This window comes from Ischnura elegans, chromosome 12 (assembly GCF_921293095.1).
Source record: "Ischnura elegans chromosome 12, ioIscEleg1.1, whole genome shotgun sequence".
NCBI lineage: Eukaryota > Metazoa > Arthropoda > Insecta > Odonata > Coenagrionidae > Ischnura > Ischnura elegans.
The window spans coordinates 63749335-63777240 of NC_060257.1; the positions used below are offsets into that span (position 1 = coordinate 63749335).

General features: G+C 36.6%; 1 protein-coding gene across 2 annotated transcripts; it reads right to left on the bottom strand.

Annotated features, from left to right (window-relative positions):
- Nucleotides 1-985: 985 nt before the first annotated feature.
- Nucleotides 986-27906, bottom strand: LOC124168942 (ceramide transfer protein). 2 transcript variants are annotated; one of them, XM_046547357.1, is made up of 11 exons: nt 24502-24898; nt 24248-24364; nt 24059-24170; nt 23847-23975; nt 23556-23630; nt 20835-21148; nt 16693-16854; nt 10289-10514; nt 7902-8104; nt 4117-4249; nt 986-2938 (listed from the first exon to the last, which is right to left on the bottom strand). In XM_046547357.1, the coding sequence occupies exons 1-11, from the start codon at nt 24727-24729 to the stop codon at nt 2811-2813; spliced, it is 1827 nt and encodes a 608-aa protein (XP_046403313.1). In that variant the 5' UTR covers nt 24730-24898; the 3' UTR covers nt 986-2810. The 2 variants fall into 2 exon arrangements, with proteins under 2 accessions (XP_046403313.1, XP_046403314.1); XM_046547358.1 differs by lacking the exons at nt 20835-21148; nt 23556-23630; nt 23847-23975; ... (1 more) ...; nt 24248-24364; nt 24502-24898 and adding exons at nt 27465-27551; nt 27664-27906.

Genomic DNA, 27906 nt, shown 5'->3' on the forward strand with positions numbered 1-27906 from the left:
TCGGTGGTCCATCTCTCATTGCTGGTGGTCGGAGAATCCTCTTCCATGCGATATGCAGGCTGTAGCCTTGATCCCAGTTGAAATTCGCCGGCGTTTTCGCTATCTCAATAGCTTCTCTGATAAGGCGAGGGAAGTATGTATTTATTTTCTTTAGCTATTATCCTGGCGTCTTCAAAGAGGATGTTATGTCCAGGTTCACTCCAAGCATGCTCAGATATGGCTGAGAGTTGGTGCTGCTTGTTTTTAGTAGCCCTTCGATGTTCCTCCAATCAGACTTTCATTGATCTGCAAGTCTCGCCAATGTAATATTTACCACAAGAATAAGGCACTCGATATATTCCCTCGTAAAGGTCCATTGGGAGTTTGTCCTTCGCTCCGGATAGCATGTCTGATATCTTTGTCACGCAATTGAAACGTGTTATTATGTTGTGCGAGTCCACAATGCAGCACCATCAGCTAATCTGATGAAAATAAAACATGTATCTCCCAGAGTGTACTCGCTACCAGAATAAATACTCAATATCTAGCCTAACAAAATTTTAAGTGCGATGCGGCACATTTTCCCGCTATCCAATTGCATAAAAAATTTCCACAAATTATTTTCTCGTCAAATGGAACAAATCTAGGGCCATCCCAAAAGATATTAGAAATTTTTGAAAATAAGGACCACTCTAAGGTCCCACCACAATTAAATTTTTATTTTCTGCACCCTTATCTAAATTATATCAGCTTCATGATCATATATTCGCACAAGTTGGGTGGTTATACAGTGAATTTTAGTATTCATCCTTGTATTCACACATTCAAACATTAAGTTGTAAATGCCAATGCATCATATAAATGGATATTTATGAGGTAAACATGTATGAGTAAACCAGGTGACCACAGTCAATTGACTTGAGAACTTACCAGTCGGTCCAGGTTGAGAAGTGACCAAAATTGAGTATATGATTAAAGTAAACACATTGAAAATAAGGAAACATAATTACAACAGTTAAATGAGAAATATATTTTGCATGACTCATCATAATTATAAAATGACAATCACAATTTACACATTTAGAAAAAGAACTTCAACAATAAGCCAATGCAGCCAGTCACAAAAGCTCAAATTAATGTTATAGTAATTAAGATTTTTAGACATCAAATGAACAAATTTATGATTTGGCTAGCAAGGAAATATTCTCTGAAGAATAGGTAATGGATAAAAATAAATACTGTGAACCTTACAGATTTTAGAGAAAAAATATTAATTTGCTTCTATCCTTCTTTTTTGTTCCCATCATGAAAAATGGTTATGATTAAAACTTTAAGCTAATATGTGTTCACACATTTTAAAATGGTCAAAAACAAGATGTAATTTATAGTTGGATGTTACAGTATCTCAAAGTGAAAAATACATATAAACACTGCACATTAAGTAGTTGATAAGAATGTCATCACTTACATTCAAAATGGCATTCCAATTAACATTTCTCACAGTATCCTCACTTGATAGGGCAAACATCTGCCCTTCAAAGTTGTGAGGATGAAGTGATAAAAAAAAGTAATATGAAGTGACAAACCTGAGACTTTCACATCATCATAGATAAAAGTTTTACATCTTTTCATTGGCCATTTCTCAATTTAAGAAAATTTTCATTACTGTATTACATGGCTCATAACACCATTCTTTTTTCGTGGAAGTGTCCCATTGAAATATGTACTTAAATTGGCAACAAGGTACATCTTAAAACAAGATAGCAATGGGCAACAAAATAATTAACGAATCTTAGACTCGGAGAAAGTTGGTAGAAGTTTGAACTGCAAATGTTTAAATTTTTATATTGGCAACAAAAGGCAAGGCAATATGCAATGTCGTGTATATGTTACGACAGTTACTGTTAATACCAATCGTAAATGCATAAGATTAAGAGTTTACCCATTCAACAGCATCACAGCACAACAGAATGGTGAATTGTGATTTAAAAAGGGAACATTTCTCATCCACAAGTTTCATGAGCCATAAAATACAGTGAGAATTCTCATCTTGTGGTCCATTAAATAATCACCATAAAGGTAACTTTTTTATACACAAAATACTCAGCATTTTCCATTGAATCCATAATGATAGCTTTGAATTTGTGGTTGAACATGTAAGCTACAGCATAATATGCTTACACAAACCCCTAAAAATACCTTTATAAGTCAGAGTACAATGCTCAAAATTTTAATTTTTTTTTGTATCATTACAACAAAGTAAGTTATTGACACTACTACACACTATGTCATGAAAATATGAATAAAAATAACCTAAGAATGCTTTAAAATTTCAAGCGAAAGGTATTTAAGACAACATTGACTGGTTGTTTACAATATATATTTTTAACATAAAGCATACACATAAGAACAAATTGCACAAATTGCAAATGTTAAAATTACCTACTACCCAGCTAAAAAAATAACATGTAACAAAATATTTTCAATCTGTTAATTTGTTTTATAGTACGGAACAATTTCAGCAAAGATAGACCTACACTTCGACAAAAATTTAAATCTGATATGCTCGAATAGAACAGCATTGTACTTTGATTTATAGATTATCTCCCAGAAAGAACAATTTGTGCAGCCCTTGGCACCAAGGCAACAATAAATGAAAATCATATAAATACCCATTTATTTATATGAATAAAGAACAAATATTTTGACCAAAACAATAAAGCAATAAGGAAATATATTCATAACAATTGAATAATGAAATGCATTTCAATAAATCCTGATTCATGCACAGACAATTTTAGCAGTGAAATATTTCATATGATTTTTTTCTCTCAAAATAGAATTGGCTTATCTTTGCACTGATCGATCACATATTGAGTGAACTTCTTCAGGAACTTGGGATACTCCCTCTTATAAACAGCACGTAACACTGAGGCAGGTGCCCATCCACCAGGATTTACTGCAAATAATGTAAAACATTCGATAAAAATTTCATTTAATGCCAATATGTCAATAATTTAATGTCAATAATTTTGAAACCTTTGAAGCTTGAGGAACACAACAATACCTCCATTATGCTGCCAACCTTTGTTTATACCTCTGATTACTATGCTCTTGAATACTATTGTTTCCTATAAGTCCATATCTTGTTTGTTCCATGAGAAGCTTCAAATATCAGCTGCCATAAAATCATCTGTTTATGTTTTTGGAACGCAAATGAATATTTCCACTGATCGGACTGCCTTACGTATTACTATTTAATAACATGAACTCTGCACAAGTAAAAACTAATGGATTCTTATAGTATCTTCAGCTTAAAATCATGATAAAAATGAAAATAAGGAACGACCCTACACGTGATTTAAGGAACAGCTATTCTTGTTAAATTTAAAACATAACAAGGAAAAATAATAAAGGACACAAATAACTCTACTTAACCAGCCTTTTACATATATATATTATATTAAAAACTAAGTCACTTATTAAGTCAATATTTTCATACCTAAGTCACCTACTTATAACTCAGACAGCTACTTTTTCATACCTAAGTCAACTTAGGTATGAAAACCAAACACCTTACGCAGTAGAAAATGAAAAATGGAAATAATAAACACTGAAACAAAATAAGTTCAATATGCTGAAGCAATGTATTACCATAGGATATGACAGAAGTTGGGACCAACTTCTAATACAGCAAAGAGCAAGAGGCAGCGCAAACTGTTACAACTTCATTATTCATGTGGCCACATGGCACCGCAAGAGTACATGTCCATTGCTAGCACCAGAATAAAAATTTACAATGGACAGGGAATAGAATAAAAGACAGCATTCCATGATGTGTCCTCATCACTGACATTACCCTGGATCATGAGGAATACAGAAAGCCATAAACAATGGACAACACGTGAATAGCAGTAGCCATCATCAACAGTCGCAATGGTTGGATTGTCATGAAACCGCTCGTACACCGGACAAAAATTGTCACTAGATCTGGTTCAGCCAATGGATTGGCTCAAGAGCAACTCATGCTAAGTTTCGTGACTGTAATTCTATGCATGCTAATATACAGCATTGTATTTTGGCCTGCTACAATTGTCAAATCTAGCCATGATTATGTATAAAAGGAATATTACTTACCAACAGAGCAGTAAGTGATTTTACACGTTATGTTATCTCTGGTTATTTCAGCACCATCCTTGGGAGGGTCGATGAATGTTTGGCACACTAAGCACACAGTCAGGAAAACTCTGACACATTTCCCTGAATTCGCCTGGAACAAAAAAAAAAAGACATCACAGCACATTATGGTGATAAAATCGATTAAATAAAAATATTATTTCTCGTAAAACTAAGAAGTATCATATATTTCATAAGAAGAAAAAATATGATTCATGAAGATTGTAACACAACCATTAGGACTGTTCTTGGCAATTATGTTATTCGAAGCAAGCTTAAAGAAAAATATGCACCAACTGTTGCAGTAATAATGCAGGTTTGAGGACAAAGAGACACCCACATTATAGGCAAGTACAGCAGACTCTCGTTAATACGAACAACATTATTACGAAGTTCTCGTCATTACGAAGCAAATCGTTGGTCCCGACCAAAAGGCCTATCCAAGCTATCGGATAAGAAACGTTATTACGAAATTTTTGTTTTTACGAAATTACAAACCTCATTCCAGGTCCCGGCAGTTACATAATCAACTTTATTAAGAAGTTCCACACATAAGCAATGGCACTTAGGTGGATATTCACCACGTTAAGTTTTTATAATTGCGCCACGTTTAAGCCCTCCTCGTGTACTTTACCAAGAGCATCAATTATGGTTCTTTCTTCACCATACACGCAACGTCATGTAATAAGCTTCATTCCTGGGGAATCATGGTAACTGACTCATTACAGCTCGTAAATTTGATGTACAGATAGCCCTCTTCCTACGCACATTCGATTTACAAACTTACAGAGAAACCAGCATTCAAAAATTTCAAATTTCGAATTTGGCACCTTTTGATATGGCCATTGCTACACTGTGTGGCGTAGTGGAACTTGCACTCTGGGCATAATCTGAACAAAGTATCATTGAATACAGTGTGAAGTTAGGAACTGTTCAGCGTTTCGCCTGTTCTTCGTTGCCACGAAGAGCAATTTTTTTCGGCTCCGGCTGTGTTGCACGCCCAGCTAGATCAGTTCGTTACAAGCGTGAGTTAGCGCACAATTATTATGCAGTGTAGCATTCTGCAGGATAACCATACTCCTCGATGCCTTACATGCTGTCCAGCCGGCGAGAGTTGTCCGATGGTGGCAAATAAGAGGGGCGGAAAACCCTACGCCAGCACGGTTTACAACTAATCGCTGTCCCCCAAATGCACCTAACACCATTGCCTAGTCATACAACGTCAAATGCATAAAGATCACCAAAAAAGCCTGATCCACCAAAGCATGCCCTTTCTTCGAATCACCAAAACAAGTGATTCTTCCTCTGGGTCCATTACGCTCGTCATCCCTTGCGTCTACTTTCTTCATGGAGCCCTTTGGAGGCATTTTCCTTTCTTCCCTGGCAATGCTGCCCCGACCTAGACCATTCTGCCTATCATCCAACAACTCTCGGCAGACCGTCGGTTTATCAACTTAGGAACAAGGTATTGGAACGCATCTAGTTTGTATATCGGACTTAATGTATTCGGCAAGATATCAACCCTCGATTACGTCATGCCGCATTCTTCTGCTGAGAAACTGAAACGAATTTTCCTGTTTATAAATATTTCCGCGTAATTTAATCGCGTTTCTCATGTACAGTTTTTTTTTCGATGATTCCTAAAAGAAATGTTCATACGAACTTCGTTATTACGAACCACCGGTTTCACGGTCCTGTGAACTTCGTAATAGCGAGAGCCTACTGTAATGTCTGAGAAAACCTCATTACTTGGAACCCCCTTAGAAGGTAATTGCATAACAGCCAATCCACGTTACCAAACCCATGATCTGAACTAGAATTCACATCTAAACCAATATAAGTTGATACTTGAAAATATTTTGTATGCATCTCCATTTGGCTTGAAATAAAGCTAATACAATCAGCACTTATTATTTATTCACATATATCGGAAAACTTTTTAAACAAATGGGATTATAAAATTTTTACAAGATTTTATATAATTTGAACAGTGCATTTGACTGCATTATATTATTTTCAAAATAGAATTTAGTATATTTATACAGTGAGAGTCATGTCTCAGGTATGAATTAAGCTCCATTAGCCTTTATAGCACTTTATGACTAGAACACTGTTTTGATTAGTTCTTTCTTATCCTGGAACAAAGTAAGAGTGTTAATTGGTGATTGGGCTTATTTTCGTGGGTCATTTTCAGTGTTATCCAATTCTGATTTGGTTATTGCCTTCAGTTCTTGGTTTCAGTTTTAATTTTGCACTCAAATAGGTCAATTTTTCAATAGCGAAGGAGTTTTTTATCCATTAAGTACACTTATCTATGATGATATTAATCGCCTCTTTGAGAATGGTCCCATTTTCTAATGATGAAAATCTTTTTTGGAGATCACAGCCAACATAAAGGACAGTTACAATCGCGATGAGTCAGTCCTGCAATCAGAGCCATCAGTGGAATAATCCCTCAGAGGAACCAAAAAAACACCAGCACACTGTATAAGCAATGGCTGCATTCACCCATACTCAGTGCTCATCTTTGCTCACGAAGAAAGAGAACACTGGGACTGAGCAGAGTGATGTCACTGCACTGAGCAGTCGCCATTTTAGTGAGCATAGAAACACAGCCCTCATCACGATCACAGAGCACAAGAGAGGAAAACAAGTGAAAGTCATTATGTGTACTGTTGCATTTGGTACCCACTCTCCGAGTGATCATTACGTTATGATCAACAGATCACAGAGCAAAATACAACTTAATGCACTCCATATGCACAACTTTCCCCCATCCTCCATCCACTCCATAGCAAGGAGGCAGAAACTTGTGGAATATGACATGGTGCATGTTGCATGGTACAGTTGCCATCGTGTACAATCACCACCAACTTTATACGCATACTAGAGATAAGATTCTCTTTTTTGGTTGGTTGGCAATGGAAGCTATACTGTGCAAGGAGGAGGCTTTTAAACAGCTCATTTTTCCCTCATTTCATCAGGGTGACATAAAGAAACAAATTAGCAAAATTCTAGAAAACTTGACCAGAGACTGCCATAGTTTAGATTTCTGTATTAAAGCTCTCCAACCCAATGCCAGTTCAAAACTTTTTTGCAACACCTTTACTTTCATTACGTGAGCAGGGTTCAAACAGGTTTTCGCACCTTTAACTACGATACCAGTTTTTTTTCAGCACCGGTACTGGTTCCAACCTCTAGAACAAGAGGAACCTAGGAGCAAAGGAGCAAATGACCCAATTTGCCCATGCCTAGTTTATTCATTTATTTCATCACATGCAGGCCACCCAGCGTTGCTTGGAAGGAATAGTACCCAGGGAAACTTGGAACTTCGAGTTCATGGTCACATGGTAAGATTTCTTGACAATGGAACAAATGTGAACGCATACCCAAGCAAAAAGGTTAGCACCAAGAGGATTTATAACTATGTGTAGAATCCTTTAAGTTAAGTTTTCCCTTTGAACATGTAAAGAGGTGTGCCAACACAGCAGGATATCCAACCGCAGAAGTTGTATGACGTAACGTAACAAATGGTAATGAGAAAACAACGCAAAGAGTGTGTTGGATGCAACCGAAAGTAGCACTATGGGCTTCAGGAGCATAAAATTCAACTATGTACCAACTTAATTTGGTTGTAATCCGCGCACCCATATGGAAATGCACAGCAAATACACAAACAGACATACTCTTTAACATATATAGATGAACTCCCACAAAAAGATGGCTTCATCTGTCTATATACTTACGGGAAAATCTGGGTGCTCAGTAGAATGGTTGCAGACAATCCAAATGTCATGGCCATCAGCATCATTGTCATCAGGCACCTTCCTCATATGGGACCAGAAGAGGGCATCCCTCTGAGAAGCAGGCCACACCCTCTTGAACACTTGGAGAAACACCAGCGTGTCCTCTGAGATCGTTTCCAGAATTGTCATCTGCTCCAGAGTAGCTGATGGCAAAAAAAAATTGAGGATTAACGATCAGGAAAATAATTTTCACACATCATCAATTTTTCCCATAGTGTTTGCAAAACAAAAATTATCATTAATTACCAAAGGAAAATTCTATACCATGGAGAATGAAGAAAAGTATGCATAAATCATGTCAATTGGTCACAGATTTTTACAGAAAGTTTTTAAATAGAGCAAAAGCATAAAGATAAAAAAAGGTATAAAAAATGCAAAAAGCTACATGTTTTAAAATTTCCCTCGGTAATTAGTACTTTTACCAACAGAGCCATCATACATGGCAATTATATTTGTGTCGAGCCAGTCCTGCAATCTGAGCCATTGCTGGAATAATTCCCTGACAGGAACATAAAAATACAATGCTCATCTTTGATAACTGAGCAAGAGAGTACTCTGATATGAAGGGACTGAGAAGAGTGATATATTTTTGCATAAATAACTAAACAGTACTTCTTGGAGATTCTGAGTTGCAAATACTGCCATAATTTGAATTACGAGTTTGCCAGAAAATTTGTTTCACATAACACACTTTTTCTTAATTACAATATGGGTCGCTTCCACTTTTACTTGGCAGCAGTTTTAATTTTGGTTTTCATTTCAGCTTTTAATTCAACTTAAATATTAGTTCAATTTTCAATTACAAAAGATGTTTAATATGAAATTAGTGCTTTAGCTCATCAAGGATAATATTATTTGCACCCTAAGGATGATTTAATCAGTGATATTTTGAGTCATAGGAGACTAAACTATACGTTTTAAAAATATAACTCATTCTAAGAATCTAAAACGATTATTAAAGAAAATTTAGCAATAAAAATACAACAATCAAAATTACTATCTCCTTAAGCAGGATGTCACATCCCAACAAGTTGAGAATTAATTCATACCACAATATCCAATTATTGATAGAATTACCAGTTATCCTAATCAGACTTTGACACTACACCTGAATTTTAGCAATGCTATGAATCCAACTTTGTTAAATTCACTCTAATGTACAAAAATAAATTGTTCTTCAAATTTTATTCACATCTAAGATAACAATAGATATTCCTTAATGTAATTGGGGAAATAAATAAATGAAAAGGGCAAATCAATATTTTTACCCCTAAATTTTAGACAATTTCCTATTTTATATTCCGACTTTGGTTATTTTAATGATGAAATTTCAAGTTTTCACATGCCATAAAATTCTTGCCTCCAATAATCACTATCAAGTAAGAAAATGGGAAAATATTATAGGGCTTCACCTATGGTTTCCTCCAAGGTAGAGATCACCCTCATAGTTTCTATAACATTCCTTCACACTTCCCAGTTATCAAGTTTTTCCAAAGCACAGGACATCAAGTACATACCCAAATGCAGAAGAGCCAAAACAATAGGGTAGTTTTCTTCATCAAAGAAAATGAAAGGCATTGATTGCAATTCATTACCCACCATTGGTGTATTCATAATAGAGAAATTACTTGGTTTTAGAAATCCAAGTTTACACAAATGTTAATGGTCAATTTTAACCTCATTTGAAAAAGGCCTAATTGGCACCCATACAATGCCACTACATGTGACGTCACAGGGGCCCAGATGCTATACGAGTAGTCAGGAGTTTTAAATCGTCTGAGATTACCAATGCATGCATGAGGCACAGAGCTCAGGGAAACATCTCTTAATAACCACCTATTAAAATTGCTTAAGGTCGGAAAGTTTCCTTTGTTTGATAAGGTATTTATAATCCTTATTTGAGTCAAGCTCTAACTGCTAGCAGGTGACTCTGCTACCTGCTATCAGCCTGCATAGTAGCGGAGCTCATAGCCCTGCACCAAAGTGGCCTCACACGGCGGCAGCCGGAACCAGAATGACATCACATGGGCTTTTCCCAGCATTCATACTTAGCCATCGCGTTTTCATGCGCTTGAAAATTTCCACTTTTCATTTAATCGCGAAATATAGATATCGTCATTTAAAAATCTAAAAGCGTGAAATGCGTACTCCAGGAGTAATAATCTTTCGATTTAGGCAATAAAAAAATAGGAAACCACTCTACTAGCAATTAGTCGACTCAGATGCACCAGGTATGACCTGTATTGACTGTCACAGAAAGTCATTGAATCCTCCATTTCAATGATTAATAATAGGAAACCATCCTGTTCTAGAATAACCCTACTTACTTTCCCACTCGTGCCGCACATCTGGACAAAAAAAGTAATGGCACATCTCATGTCCAGTCACCCCTTTCACTGTGTGAACTGCTTTCAGTGGGTCAATCACCATTCCATTCACCTCTTCTTCTCTTCTGTACATTCTCATCTCTCCATCCTCGGCAAACAATTCCCAAACTCCTTCACCAACTTCCAGCCGAGCATAGTGTAACTGTTCCGTAGACACGAGGTCAATCTAGAGGAAAAGAAAAATCTCATTGCGATCATGCAAATATTTGATGCCCTGGTAATAAATCACTGAAAGAAAAACTAGTGTAAAAAGGCTCATTTAGAACTACACCGACCTAAGTTTTCCATTTTGTGCAAGGAGGTTGTAAATATCTGGAGGCACTGTTTCCAAGTCTTTATCATGGTCAAAGTTACGCCATATTGGTTTGACAATTTTTGGACTTACAAGGGGAATACACGACCTACGGGTGGCCGATTGCGCTCAAATCTTCCGATTCGGTAGATCATGGCTATCAATTCAATATGCTGAAGCAAGACGATGCACCTCTCCTAATATTTCGAGAGAAAAGCAATTAAAAATCGTAAAACATGGATCTACCTTACATATACGGTATTTCCGGTCACCTTCTCCAAGACAGTGGTGGCCCGGTGGTTACGATGGTCGACTTCTGATTTAAGGATGGTGAGTGTTCCTCATACTCGGAACTTTTTTACTTTATTTTTCAAGGATTTTATTATTAACATTTTTAAAGATTGTATTCTTATCTTCATTACCTCAACGAAAATATTTTTAACTAATTTTTTTCAATAATAATAAGTGCTGAAAAGGGTAGGAAATGAAGCAAGGGCTATATAATAACCTTTCCAAAGGCGATTTTGTATTTATTTGTTCTCTCTAGGTATACAGTGAGTCCTCGTTTAACGTCACTTACCGTTCCTGAAAAATGTGACGATAAACAAAATGACGTTAATCGAAGCATAATATCCCATAAGAAACAATGTAAAAAGTGAAAATCTGCTCCTAGACCTCACAATTCCTACGTGAAAAAAATTATAGCGTATCATATCTGGGGCATTTTTTACGATGGGAATGCCAAACTATGGCATACGAGTTCCTGTCTTCATCGACGACTATAGCGGCAGTGGCATAAATCCTTCTCCATTTTTGTATCTTCCAGCGTTTGCTTTTCGGCTTCGCTATGGTGGTCGCCAGGCGAGCGTCGCCTAAGCATCATCATCGCTGAAACATCGTCGCAGTTACAGGAACCAAAATTATTGTGAACTCGGCGAAAAAAGTGATGACAAAAACTCCGAGTTCTACACGGAAAAATGCCTTGAAATCACTTTTTAGGTTCCTGAAAACCATTATGTCAAGTAAAACCTTGTGCACCTACGCAAAAATTCGTTTTGCAGAAATTTTTGTTAAAACCGTAATCGCAATTAAGAATAAACACACCGTTTTACACTTTGCTTAGAATGACTGATTACCGCCCAAAAAAAAGGAACAACCTGCAACGCCCGCCGCTTCGCCTTTTTTTTCGTGCGAAATTTAAAAGACTTGACGTTATCGCGAAGCGTAGGTGCGATAAACGAATGACCGTCTCAAAATTTTCGTGACGTTATCGCAAAATGACGTTAAACGGGGTGACGTAGAACGAGGACTCACTGTATTAGGGTATTAAGAGAGTAAATTGTCTTCTTTAGGGGTGGGGACAGAATAATAGCATTTAAATTACTAATTGGGAGGGAAATCCACCCCATAGATGGATTATGCTTTCATTGGGAAACAGAAATGGATCAGCTTGGGATGATTAACAGGATGAAAAGTGGACAGAAACCTGGCGTCGGCATTATACTACTCTTAACGAACGATGCCAATGGGACAATAGTTTAACATCCCATTCGACAGATGATGTACTGCACTGCTGGTTTAATCCACATTACACGCAGGGATTGGATTTCGAAATACTCTTAAATTATTTACCAAGATTTGGACGTGGAAGGCCAGTACACTACCTGACCACTCCGGTAAATTCTTTGTTTGCAAGTTTTAGGATAGTTTTTCGAACTTGAACAAACGAAGAACGCGTTCTTTATTTATTTATTTCATCACCAAAAATGGCACTAAGGCTTTTACATTGGCTGTTCATTAAATAAATAATGCCTAAAAGATAACAAACAATAGCACAAAAAAATAAAAACTAACAGAAAATAAAATTATTAAACATAAGAAGGGGCACTATTGATTAGACAAAGGTGAATTATTCAGATGGCCTTTTAAGGTGGCTTTGTAACTAGTGTCAGAGGAAAATAGGTCCAGGGAAGGGATTTTTGAAGCTATGGAGTTAAACAAGGAGGGGATTCAGCAGAACAGAGAGCGTTGAGAGATGGAGAGACGGAATCGCGGAATGTGAAGCAGAGAGTTGTTTCGTAAGGGGCGAGGAGGAATATGAAAACGGAAAAGAGGGAGAATTTCATTTGTCCTTAGAGAACCGCTAAAGATTCTATGCAGAAACATGAGGTCAGATAAGACACGGCAGCCAGTTATGCTAGATATCCTGAGGGAGGAAAGGATAGCGTCACGGGGGTAATATCTGAGTGTGGGGATTCGATGGTGGGCAACAGCAAGAAAGAAGTTTACAGGACGGTTGAGTGAGTTTAGAGTAGTGGGGCAGGTGGTAGACCAAACTGGTGAGCAGTATTCTATCATGGGGAGAATACATCCGAAAAAAACTGTTCTTAAAGCGGCAGGGTCGTGAAGGTCAGTGAGTCGATATAGTATACCAACAATGGCCATTGCTCTTTTCACCATCATCGAAATATGACCCTGAAATTTTAATTTGTCATCAAAGATCAACCTAGGTCACAGTGGGAGGTTACAAGAGGGATACGCTTATTTAAAAGACTGTAAGAGTGTTTCAGGGGATTGGTTTTTAAAGTAAATGTCATGATCGCCGATTTAGAGGGATTGACCCGCATCAGCCAAGTAGTGCACCACTCGGAGATAAAATTGAGTGCAGATTGAAGGGAATGTGAGTCGGTGGGGCGATCCACCTTTTTGAAAATCTTGCAATCGTCCGCATACAGCAGAACATTGCAGCCAAAAGGGCTAATGCCATCAGTAATATAGTCTATGAAGAGTGCGAATAGGAGGGGACCGAGGACCAAGGATGATATGCCGTCAATCAATACCCGTCGGTAACGTGAATTGAGGAAGCTGTTGATCAGAGATAGAAACTTTGAATGTTATTGTAACGGTGTTTATGTATTAGTAATGTATGGTTAACGGTGTCGAAGGCTTTGGAGAAGTCTACGTAGCAAACATCGAGCTGTGAGTTAGACTCGAAAGAGTTGGTAATATGGTGGCGCAGTACCGCAAGGTTAGAGAGACACGACCCGCCGGGAAGGAAACCATGCTGATGGGGGGAAATGTATGGGAGGGAGAAGTGAAGAAGGCGACTATGTATGATTCTCTCAAAAATAATGGACAGTACAGGTAGAAAGGAAATCGGACGATAATTTTCAATGATTCCTTTGGGGCCAGATTTTAAAATTGGTGTGACATTTGCGCTCTTCCATTGTTCCGGGAATTGTTCTTTGCTCTGCATCAACGACTGCCCTGTATTTTTGACGGAATACACGCGTCATTCAGGTTTACTGGTTGAGCTGGTGGTAGTAAGTAACTGTAGTTATTGATAATAATTTTTCCGTCGGATAAGATGTTTGAGTCAAAACTTTGCAAACTTTCTTCTTGCGCCCTTCAAAGAGTTCCGCCCCAACAACCCTCCCTCCACAGCTGACCCTGACTAATCCCTAGAGGTCCGTGAAAGTGGTTTTATTTTTTGCTAAAATTCGTTTTAAAACCATGTGATTTCGGTGTTATAGAAAATCTTGGCGGTGTTATTATAATGTTACATTTTTCCCGGTGTATAGGCGTTTTATTATTTTATGGTACTTGTTTCATTAATACCTATACTTTTATTAAGAATTTTACTTAACATTTAACACAATTTCGATAGCACAAAATTTCTGATAAAACAACATGAAAGAAGTGGTTCAATTTATATTGGTTCAAGGTATATGAATGGTTCAAGTATGTAGTCTTAGCTAATACAATCAGCAAACGGCAAAATCCCCACTACCTTATATGTGTATACTTCTAGAGCCATTCCGGGATTTTTGCATTGTCAAGTTTCTCTACACTAAATGAAGCCTTTAAAAATGCTTCTGTAGTAGCAACAACAAGCTCCTCCTTTCCTTTCTTTGAGTGAGTGACTGTGTGTTCAAATGATAGCTGTCGTTTTGTGGGTCCCCTTTCTTTCGCACATTTATGAGATGTACTTTGTGCTACTGATGTGCTTTAACAAAGTGTCACATCTTTTGAATTAAAATCTTTTATCACAAACTTTGCACAGTAATACTCTGTCTTTCACATAACATCCTTCTCAACTAAATTCACTTACCCTGGTGTGAAGAGTATCACTAGCTTTTGGCATTTTAAAATTCCTATCCTTCGTTCAATATTGAAAGCTGGAACTACGATAAAAAAAACAGTCTAACCCCAAAACACAACCTATCACGGTGGTGTTTTCAAACTGAGTGCTGGGTAGCTGCGGTACTGTATAACTTAAAAATTGTCTGAAATGTTTCATGTCGTGGGTTCCCTTTTGATACCCCTCACCCAGGTGTTGAGGGAAGATGGGACAGCAGCTAGATACAACAAAGACGCTTAGTTTTGATTACAGCTGTTGCCTATCAGTCAGGAAAGGCAGAGAAAGAAGTGCACATAACAAAACATAATCGGATTCAAAGAAACTTGAAAAATTATTTCCCATTTATCGATCCTGAAGCATCTAGAATGAGACGCTTTCTCACCTGAAGAATTAGGTATTAGATTTGGCCAATGTCGAAATGATTTTTTTGCATTGTAGCTCAGTGGAGAGCTGAATATTCGACGATCCGTCTGCAAATAAGGAGAATCCCCTCTCCTCCTATCCTTTCTGTTCCTTCCTTCCCTTCTCCCAACTGATAGCGCTTCGTGCTTTCAAATAACCTTACGTGTCTATGGATGTCTTAAAACGAATCGAACCGCGCAGTTAACGCACGGTGCCATTGACGGCCGCCATGGTCACCACGGCGTCCATTTCAATCCGGCCCGGCGGTGCGCCGTATACGGCGCGAAATACAGGCAGTGCTACATTGAGGCCGCTTTCTGACGAAACGACTTTTCGCCGGCCGCCGCTCACGTCACGACGCCGTGAAATTCAGGCCGCTTTCAGACGAGACGACTCTGCCACGCTGTGGGCCGTGCCATGAACGGCGGCCCGGTCCCAGCAAGCGGCCGTGTTTAAGTCAACGAAATTGTTACATTAGACCCATACTCAAGGTATTCCTGCAACAAGTTATCCAATAACGCAGTCTAATGCGCCGCGGTGAGTCGCCGGAATTACTGCTCGGCATTGACGCGTATCGGGCGTGTGAGCTTGTATTTCCGCTCCTCCGCGGCCGCGCTAAATTTCTTTCTTTCTTGTTATTTCGCGATATCGCATCTCGCGAAATTCACGGACCTCTACTAATCCCACAATGAGGCATCAGGGGCCCAACAGTGTGAAGAAGTGTGCGAAAGATAGACAAAGAAGACTTCTAGAACGGCTTGAGCAGGCAGCTGGGATGCAGGGTCATTGCACTTGATGGGCGATAATGGGTAGGAGGGGTACCTGGCTAGGGTTGGTAACTGAATATGCAGATAGCCGGTTGTGCCTATTTGGTGAGAAGAATAAGTTGAGATTATAAATATATGAAGAGGCTGAGGGAACAATGGCTGGGGCGAGGATGAGCACATTACCTTGAAATTCACGCATAGTTATATACGTCCTCAAGTTTGCGTGGTAAGGCACCATTAGGAGTACTATTTAAAATCCATAAAATAATATGAAAATAAAAAATAGCAAAGTAACAGACATAAATGCATAGGGATGAGTTGTAGCAGTGATTTAAAATATTATAAGAAAGAAAAAAAATTCACTCCATTGGAACTCGAACCCGGGACGCACACAGCAAAAGTCTCGACTGCTTGCCTTGATCCACTAGGCTACGCAGTTTGCTGAAGATAGACGATTAATTGACGGAAGTCATTGAGCGCGAAATCTTTACCAGCGAATATCTCTCTAACTCTGGCCTATGTGGAAGAAAGCCGTGACACTTTTTCTACCTTCCCTATATAGTTTCAGAAAATAACATAGGCATTCAGATCCCAAACATCACTTTGGTCACGATGTCTCCTTTTAAGTTAATTTATTTTGCTTGCGAAAAAACATTCAATATTGGTCGTTCAGGTTTATAATATAATGTTAGTGATTTCCACAAAACCAGACTTCACTCACAAGTACAGCGATAACTCTTACCTCAGGCCACAACTTATGAGAGCTTGCACGTGAAACTGAAGTCACATTCTGATGTTTAATTTTCAGTCTCTCCCTGAATTCTGCTTCCTCTTCAATTTTATCTAGAGCACTCTCAACAGCATCATAAAACTCCTCATCATTTAGGGCACTGTGAGGACCTTCCTAAAATTTGTTGGAGAAAGAAACATGGTATGAAATACATATAAACTTTGGCATGTCACAAGGGAACAATTACTACAGAACTCCTTTCATCTTTGCCAAAGAATTTGACCTTAGCACCAAAATAATTTTTACCTTTATCAAAAAGACGAAAGCCGTAGTTATCTTCAGTCTTGGATTGTTAACCAAATTACACACCCTTAATAGTTAATTAGTTTTTCAATTAACACGTTCATTGCCACCTCTGTCTTAATGACCAAAACATGCACTTCATCCTCATGCCATTTCGGTCATAATGACCAAAGTATGAGTTTGGCCTCTCATAGAATGCCGTCGGTCACAGCTACTGCAGTGCCAGGTATATGACGTGGCCAACACAGCGCACAGAGCCAAATACTCACCAAAACTCAAATGGAAAGGATCCAAGTTGAAGCAAAAGGAAAAAGATAGACATTGGTGCAGTGGGTGAATTTGTCTAAAAATCCGTGGCAGGGAACATGTTAAAAAAAATGGCATGAAAGTTTAACATATGTTCTCCAAAAACATAGATGAACTTTTTTCTACAGTGGAAGATTTTAATTCCACCACCCATAATAGGTTTCTCTCAATGACTCATAAGGTGCGTTTACACAGAATAACATTTTATATAAACAAGTTACGATGCAACCTTCATAAAACGAGACATAAAATAAACACTCTCTTTAGCCAATTGTCGCTTTACCAGAGGTGGAGCAAATATTAGCCAATAAAGCTACTGTAAACTCATATAGGAACTGGATTGGTGCAGCGACGGAGACATTTCTATCTAATAAACTTAAGCATAAATCTAGGCGAAAGGCGATTTTTTGCATCACTTAATTTCATTACCATAATAACAAAAAAGCCATTCAATTTATAAGCACTGTACAGAATAAAAATCATGCAAAGCGTTGGTTTGTCAATTATTATACCAATGCACAACTGACAAAGCCACTTTCTATGTACTTGATCGATTTCTTACTTAATATTACTTACTATTAATTACTTAATCACAATCATTCTATTAATTTCGTATTTTCCACTGAAAATTCTAACAATTACAGATAAAATTGAATCGTGGTTATTTAATGCCTCAAATTCTTCCATAGGTGTATGTTTGTTGTTTCTGAACATTTTGCGGAAGTTATGTGAATATGTATTCCTATCGCATTTGTTCCTGCAGACAAAAATGGTGGAAGGTGGTAGAATGATCCTGCCTTGGAAGACTTCTACTATATTCCAATGTAATATCTTCATTATCCTAACTAAAAAGTTTGCTAAGCATAATGACGTGATTAAATTTGCCAATATTTAAAAAAAAATATTTCCATTTTGAGTGTTTCGTCCACAATGTCATTGAAATAATACACCTAGTGTATCCATGGCACTGCAATAAAAACGACTTGAATTAAAATTGGTAATATAAGAAAAGATGTTAACTTGATATTATTTCACGAAATATATAATGCAGATATTATGCTGATGTCACTTAAGTAAAACAAAAGCAAGCTACAAGAGACTGTGACAAATATAACACGCAAGGTTAATGTATGCAACAAGGAAATGAAAAAGCATAAGCATCTGATGGATCCTATGGCCAATGAAACCCGAAAATGATATTTAATTGATTTAAAATTAGCAATAATGACTGCGAAACAAAAAAGATGCAGAATTTTTTAATTAAATAAACTAAAAGCGCAGCATCAGCTTTTCACATATGTCATCGCTAACTGCGAATTACCTACCTCCAGAAGCATCATTGCAAAAAACACCCCATACTGCAAGGGTTTTGTTGAGGTAGGCTGTGAGAGAATTCCGTTTCAACTGTTTTTATCACACGGAGAATACTTCTGAAAATATTCCGCTAGGATCAGAGTCTTTTCTTCCACGGCTTTGGGTTTACTATGCAGGGATCACCACCAATTATGAAATTACACTTTCGTGCTTTAAATTGGTATAACCAAACTTCTGAACACTTTAAGTTCTCGATTCTTCGTCTATCACTGAAATACTTGGCTTTAGCATTAAGCATATCCCCGCAGATTGAAGTGGGCAAAATCACCCAAACAAAGCTCCCTCTAACTCTTCATGTTGCATTCCTCAGGCATTTTTGCTGTGATGGTTTGCCCTCCCCCAACATGGCAGACCTAATTTTCTCTTTGATTTTTAAAATTGTGAAAGTGAATAGGAGGATGAACGCCACTCTGATGTTGCACAATTATTTTCATTTTCTCGCTTAGACGTGTTTTGCATTTTTTGCCTATTGTGTCTACCTTCAAATACTCTAAATTCACGCAACTCACAGACATGCTGGTGTGCTGATGATTGTTTTCTGCCGCCAGAGGAACAAAAGAAGATCGAGCATTCATGAATGTTAATGCCACAATATTTTCACCAAAATGAACACCTTACTTATCGAACGGCATTTTACAACTTGAATTTTAAACTGAGCACTCCATGTTAACTTCATTTCTAACAGATCACCAGCAATTACAGAGATTAGGGAATTTTGGTGAAGGTTTTATGCCGATGGAAACTCTCATTATGGCGAGTGCCCACACCAAAAGGGTCTCGTATAGAGGAATTTACATGCTACATCCAATTGATGGTGCTTCGGCTATCTCTCGTAATGGTGGGGGTCTCACAATAGCCTGTACTCGCTTCAATGCGGTTCCATGGTACATACCTATAACATGTTACTCAATGTAAACGCACCTCAAGGCACTGCTTGGCAAAAAGCAGATTAGATCCTAAAATGTTAGGGTATACATAAATAAAAAAGTTGTTTTTTTAAATAAAAATCTGTACCGCAAGCTGGTTCTATGATTTTATAGTTGCACTGACTTTTCTAACTTTGTATTTGATTTTATAATTAATAGAAGGACAAAATAAAGCTAAAATTGTCTCATTTGAAAATTCATATTATCATCAATGATGGTTGAGTATGAAAAATGAAGAGACCTGCATTCTCCCATTTTCAATCCATTGTCTCATTTGAGACACAAAGTCACAATGATTAACAGCCTAAACCCTTTTGCATGTAAGTTGACGACACCATAAACTCATGCAGAGCATGTCGCCGCATCTCAGTTACTACTCGACTTTGTATATTGATAATAATAATAAAAATAATAATTAACTTCATTCAAAGGTATCTAAATCCAATTTTACTTGAGATATATACAATAATAAACAATGTATTGTATAAAGAATATAATCAATGTAGCTATATCATATAAAACATATAGGCCAGTTTTGCAGCTTCAAATCAAAGTCATTTACTATCATACTATGTTATCTCTAAATAACAAAGGCACTGATTTTTAGATATTTTTAATTCGTACAAAGAAGAGAGAATATCAACATTACAGTAGTTGCATTGATCCATAGCCTTATCTATTGGGCATAGATCCATAGTCATATCTGCTCTAGAAAGTATCAGTACGTCTAAGATTTCAAAGCGGCAGATAAAATTTAATCTCTTCCAGTAAGAACGGAGAGTCAATTATGATATTCATGAATTTTTAAACAAATATCATGTCAAGTATTTCTACAAAGATGACAGTGAATTTAAGCCAGCAGATAGAAGGATTTCAAGGTAGTTTGTGGATGAGTACAGTATTCCCTTATGGTCTTGTTTCATTCATTGTTTACTCTCTCCTATGTTATTCCTTTTGTCATTGAAAGATTTTCCCTGAACAAGAAAATTAATCAGAACTCTAATGACATCACTAAATTAAGAAAAGTTGGTGGAAACTTTTGTTTCTCATTCTTTTTAACTTTAGAGAGGATGACAGAATGGGGATTTTTTTTCAAGGCAACTAATCTTTCCTTAGCCTCCCTAATTATTTTAATGAACTGGAATTTCAGGTCTACGGGAATGACCCTTCTGATTTATTTTTAGCCTCAATAAGTTTCAAATAGATAAAAATTATTGAATGGAAGAAGCTGAAAAAAAAACTTACCTCAAAATCAGGGCCTCCATGGGCAAGGGATCTCCTGGCATGTGACTCTCGCTGCCTCTGCTGAATGACCTGTGCTGTGTGTTGCCTTGTAAGCCGATATAATTCTTCCGCCTTCTTCCTCTTTTCCACTTCTCGTTCAAGCCTTCTCCTCCAGCTTTCCTCCCTCTTCTCCATTATTTCCAAACAATGTGACAGAGTTGTCAGAACTCCAGCAGTAGTGGCATGAAAAGTTAGTGCAATACCTTTGAAGTCCAGAGCACGTGTGGCAAGCTGATTGCGTGGAGAATCATTAGAGGATGCTTTGGATGAATCACCTACAATATATCAATCAATTCTCAATATAAAATTGAAGACAAAGTTAAAATATCGTTAGAAAAATTGCGATAAAATTCAGTACAGTAGATTCCGTTTAATGGGTCCACCGGTTACTTGGGGCAGCCGCTTAATTGAGGCAGATCTTGAAGAACAGAACCCAATAGAGGAATATCCCACAGTATTCTCTGCTTAATTAGGACAGCATGCCGCTTTATTGGGCCATGAGTCGGCGACATAGACTCTATACTCGCGACGAAATTAAAATTTTTTGTTTTCAGAATACTATTTTTTTATATTTTCCTCATTTGACTAACTCTTATTTTTCACCGATGTTCCTATTCTTGCCCTATTTTGAAAGCTCTTGTTGTTATACTATCCGCAAGAGGATAGGATATTTCTTTAATAGGACTAAGTAAAAGACATTCATCCAGCGTCACCCGATCCTTTGAAAAATATTTTTAACTAAATTGTTATAATTCTTAAAAATGATAATAAGTTAACTAAACTCGCTGATTTATTAATCAAATTAATGGTTTCATAAACTTATGTTGCGCTATAAAAATTCTTTAGTCTTCTTTCCATCATTTCAACGTTTGTTTATGCCCATATGCAGGATAGTTCGCTTAATTGGGGCAGAGTGCATAAGTCCCGATATGTCCCAATTAACCGGACTCTACTGTATATGCTAACTCGGCCACTTTTTTTAACTTTTGTGGCTCAAGCAAATTTCAACCTCCTTGCTAATCATTAATCTTTTAAGTGCCATCTGGCTGATCTTCTATAGGCCTAGAATTTCAACCTCCTTCTATAGGTAGGATATAAGTGAGGAATGCCAAAGGCCTACCCATTTGCCGGGTGATTAAAAATTGATGTTAATTATCAAATATTTTCCCCAATTTGTTCCATAGAGATAACGACATAGGTGACCATATTAACTAATGATATAATAATTAAAAGCAGAAATTAAAAGGATTAATAGGATGTGTGGCAGGCCCTAGATAACAGAAAAACACAGATAACCGAGAATATAACACATAAGGTTATGATACTGACATTAAATTTCCTAAAATAAAGATATCTGGCATGATATAAGTTGATATAAGGACAGAAATTCAAATCAAAATTAAATATTTCCTTAATTGATAATATAAATTTCTTTATCTTTCACTATAAGCTGCCATGAGCAAAACAGAAGACCATATTTTGACATTTAATGATGAAACATCGTCCAGTTTTATATTTTCCAGACATAAATTAAAAGAAGAAAAGTATCATACAATGTACAAAAAATAAATATTAAATATAAATTTGTTAGCCTATTATTTTAATGTGCGTTAATTATTGACAATGCATAATTACATATTTATTAATTTCAACTATGTAGACCGGCCATTGGAAAATAACAGATAAAACTAATGAAAGTTCATGCAATAAATGAAATAAATGCAATGGATTGTTTTTTTTTTTAAAGACTAGGGATTAAAATGGAAATGACAAATTGTGCATATATTATGAACTGTGAAATAAAAACTGAATGTATCTATACATACAATGTGTGATTAATTGATAAGCCTGATACGTTTTACTAATGCATTGGTAATTATCAGCATCGCATGTATGCCACTGAGTTGCATTCATTTCGCTAAGGAGCAGCCAAATATTTCCCTCGTATTGTGATTAAATCATCTAGTTAATTATATTTATATGCATTGATAGGATACATAGATTTGTATACGTAACAGATGCATTTTATTAAGATTAAATGATCTTTTAAAAAGTTTAGTAATTGTTGCCTTCCTAATATTCTTCAAAGACTTTGCATAGGGAGAGAAAACAACCAAGATAATCTGCAAATAGGATAATCGAGAGCTGTTTGAATGGGTAATCCCAGCTGAATTATTATTACTACAACTGATGATGATATTTACATTGAGTTAAAATGTCACTTCTCTATAAATACAAACAAAAGACTACTAATTAATTTTTAATTCAATAATGATAGTATCAACTCTAATACAATTACTGAAGTTGCAGAAAAACCTTCTGAAGGGTACAGGTACATATCTAAATCGCATCTTTTCTCACTAACTTTCAAGTGGAATAAATCCAATCACTTCAAAAATTTGGGCTACAAAATGGATGGAAAGAAATATTAGCATAATTACCCAAAGCCACCAAGGCTAAACCAAGGGGTAGCTCCTTACATCCTACTTAACATATATTAGAACAACAAATCAAAGTTAACTGTAAATTTCAGACCATTAGAAAAAAAAATGAAGAAATTGGTATTTTGAGGGAAATCCTCTGATTTCTTTGACTTAGAGATGAAAACGTAAATAATATTTAAAATGTTAGTCAAAAGTAGCTTGTTCCACTTCACATTGAAGAAAATAGTAAAACATTTACCTGCAGCAACGTCCTCATTTAAAAGTGGACCACACTTGGAGGAAGATTCTCCATTTAACAGGATGTTCTCCTTATCTGAAAAATATAAATCGGAGATCTCATATCACTCGTCCATAATGTATGTCCTTAACATTACCAAAGCCCTGAGATTGACTGACCGGTAATTTTTAAGAAATCTATGACACTTAAATTTTATTTATTCGTCGCGCTCAATTATTTAAAGTAATTTTCAAGTTCATAACATGTCATTGTGCAATGGCAAAGGCGACACACGAATAAAAACTATCTTACCTGTTTTCGGCTTCGAGGCACTCTTTGATGAAGCTTCCGCACAAGCATCGAAGTAACTCTGAAGAGATTCTATCTGCTGGCAGAGTATACCTCGAAATGTTTCCATTTCTGCCAACTTTTCCTTTAAACCTTGAAAATGAATAAGAATGTTAAGAAACTCCGTGCCTACTTCAATAACGACAAGGATGATTGCCGAATTGAAAACAAATTACCCCTTCCTCGCTTAAAGCTCGAAGATGAGGCAGTTGACAGAGTGTTAGAAGTAAGTGATATGGCACTCCCATGGCGCTTTAGACTGTTTTCACTGCCATATCCAGACTCCGCCTAAAATAACAACATGAAAATATTGATTCCATTGTCGCAAAGAATTTCGACCAAAACTGTGAAACAATCAAACATACTTTGTATGCTTCAAGCATATCCACCCATTGCTGCTTTTCTTCCGGAGTTTCAGCTCGTAAATACCAAACGCAGTCATTGACAGATACGTCAAATCTGCATTCGTCAAATTCATGCGGCTACGAAGATAAATAAACCTCTCATCAAATGGAAGAATGAAATATGACCACATGATATCATCGAAATAACCAAGTCAAAAAGGCGTTAGGTAATTTGTAGCTAGGCGCCTATGAGGTTAATAGGTGATAACACTAACCTTGATAGTGGCTTTAAACAAGCTTATGGCCCCGCGGCATCCGAAACCGGTCTCTTGCTCCGATTTATAATAAGAAAGAGTGCCATCTTTCATAACAATATAACGAGACTGCCAGCCATGGATATAGTTTGTCCACTTGCTTAAAACACCTCTTTTCTCAGGAGCTTGGTAACCGTTGTCACTATCATCTTCTTCGTCACTACATGTCACACTATGATCGTCTGACATCTTGCATTCAGATATACAACAAATTACTTGAACGCATATCAGTAAGGGTCAACTAAAAATTAAAAGGATCCTTAATCACTGGCAATGATAAGAGGAGGAGTTCAATTTGACACTTTTACGAAAACATTAGCAGCCATTTTTGCTTTTGATCACGTTTGCCCAGCTCGAATTAAAACACACGAACAACGAAATTGCCGATTGATAAGACAAGACCGCGAGTTATGATTACCAATAAACGTAAAACACTTCTTTTCATTAATAATCTAGCATCATAATCTAGCATCCTTTTCGAGTTTAATTATTAACAAATTTCTATAATTATTGTAGAAAAATTGTATATTAACTTTTAGATCCAAATTTGAGTCGATAGAAAATCTTACACAGAAAAGTAAAAAATGCGTGAAAAAAGACACCTACGGCAATGTAGCTCGCTCAATCGATCAACCATTAATATAATCATGGGCGTACCCAGCGAAAATAAATTTAGTTCAAAACAAAAGTTATGAACGAATTTCCCTTTTGAAGAAAAATGATACTAGTATAAGACATGGAACTGAAATTAAAAAATCATTTTTTTTTTCAAGAAAATATTTATAAAAACTAATAGATTGCTATCATATTTTCGTTAAAATTTTGGTTTCATTAACTTCTTCTGTACAAAATAAGTAATTTATTCTGAGTTTTTGGTTGGGTACGCCCATGAATATAATGTCGTGGTCTGGAAAGCCTAAGTTATTGTATACTTCGCATCCTTGTCTGTAAATTTATATTGCACTAAATCAAGCATAATTTTCTCTGCATAACGAGAAATACAAAAAGAACTCTTACCTAGCTTTACCCCTTTGACACTCGGGCAGATTGTAGCTGCCACTTCAGTCCCGTGTGCATTTATTGTTGTCACCACAATCTGTACATATAATTTAGAAATAACGTAAAAAACCCTAGGATGGGCAGTATCACAGAACACACAAGATAAAGATTAAAAACTCACATTAATAACTAAATTTTCGGTGGCATTACCACCTTCCTCGGAGTTAGGTAAAAGACTCATTTACCTAACTCCGAGGAAGGTGGTAATGCCACCGAAAATTTAGTTATTAATGTGAGTTTTTAATCTTTATCTTGTGTGTTCTGTGATACTGCCCATCCTAGGGTTTTTCACGTCATTTACCTCACCGAGGAACATTTCATAGTGTGCATAATTTAGAAATATATATATGTATCATGACATATAACAAAATTCTTCTGCGCCATAGTTAACGTATAGAATTAAAAACTTACGACCATGAAGACAAAATATATTCCATTTTCCTTTAATCTCAATGATTCTTTCTCTGGACAATCAAGCACTTATACGGTTCTTGTCTCCCCCTTCATGTCTTTCCAAACCCATTGATATGAAACAGCTTTTAATGAACAATGATGCAAATACCACTCCGGATTGCCTGACCTTAGGGCACGTGCGATTCGTAGACGACACTTTAGGATAAAGTATACTTATGGGCTTCTGCTTTCTCCATTTCACTTTAGAAGAAAAATGGCCGTATTTTCACTTTAACGGAAAGTGCCCAATCCGAACTGACTGGCTAAAGTGCACTTTATGGGTGAATAAATATGCTTATTCATCCGTAGGCCATACATGGCCTCCCCAGCTGTTGTTGAAGTTCTAAGTCGTCCCAGATAAGGCTATAAATGTGGTAAATTACACAAAGCGAAGATATTTTGGGTTACGGAAATTAATTGGAATTATTTTTTTTGTGAGAACACAGCAGCAGACAGACATCTTTCAAGAAAAAAATTGGACCTGTAGTATATGTCTCTTTTCCCTGAAAATATACCGAGTCAGCATTGATGGAGACGACCCATTACTTAAATTCTTCAGTTGAACTCTATCGGTCATTATACTATCTAGGGAATTTTTATGACTGTGTGATAAATACAGCAAGTGGTCAAACAGGTTGGCACAGTAAGTGGTCGAACAGGTTGGCACATTATTTGCTGTTTTCAAATGCAAGATAATGATGAAGTTCTTAGGTATTTCATGTTTTTAATATGCTAAAATTTTCCTTAAAGATACTTAAAATGATAGCGAATTCAGTTTATTTAGGTGGAAATGGTCTTTGTAAGTTAAGATTTGACTTTGTAAGTTAAGATTGTTGACTTGTCGTTTGGTTAATCTAAAGCTAGATTCAATATTCCCCGCGGGTCACAAAAAGTTACTCAGGCATTTTTACCAAATGTGGTCTGCTCAGTTTAATTTGCCAATAGAGTTCAATATCTATAGGATCACGTGTACTTTGAAGAAACTTTTAATTTCTTTAATGTCAGCTAGGACTGCAGTGTACCCAAAAACGAGGTACATCATTCATGTTATAAGCAGATTCTTTTAACAATTTCTCGCGGCATAAACATTTCATTCATAAGAAATACGTATAGCAGTATGAGCCCCATGGTCAGATGTCCATTTTGAAATTCATCTCAGTGATATTACCAAAGTTATAACACAAATGAATTTGTTATGAACACCAACAACTCATTTTGCCAACTGAGCTTTAGACCCAATGGATGTCAAAAGACATAATTAAAAAAGTATTAACTATATCAAGTAAGGTTCTGCACATATTTTAAAGCCAGGGAACAACGAAACTATATTTGTATTACATACTTCATACTCAAGAGTTATACTGTGTTACTTTAACCCATACTTGAACAGCATAATTTTATTATAAGCTCACCGTATTTCCACGACCTTCATTCGGGGAGGAATTACACAGATAGCTGGACCAACAACCCATTGCTCTAAACTTGAGTTCCATAGAGGCCTAAAATATATTTTGGTAATTAATGTCCAAATGAATAGGAAGAGGCATTTAATATTTTGAACCCTTGTTTATTGAGAACGAATAAGAACTATGAAGTCACTTGATCACATACACACATGGAGCCACTGGATAACTTGATCAGCTGTTCCTCATGTAAGCCAATTATATAATGTGAAATACAAATTTAATGCTTACTCCTTTCATTTCACTGTGGCCAAATATTTTAAGGGTTTTTTTTACAACCTAGATACCATTTAGGTGACACCTGACAGAACATTATTGGTGGAACTTCAAAGTATAACTACATTTATCCAGTAGAATATTACACCCACATTGCACTACAAACCCCACATGA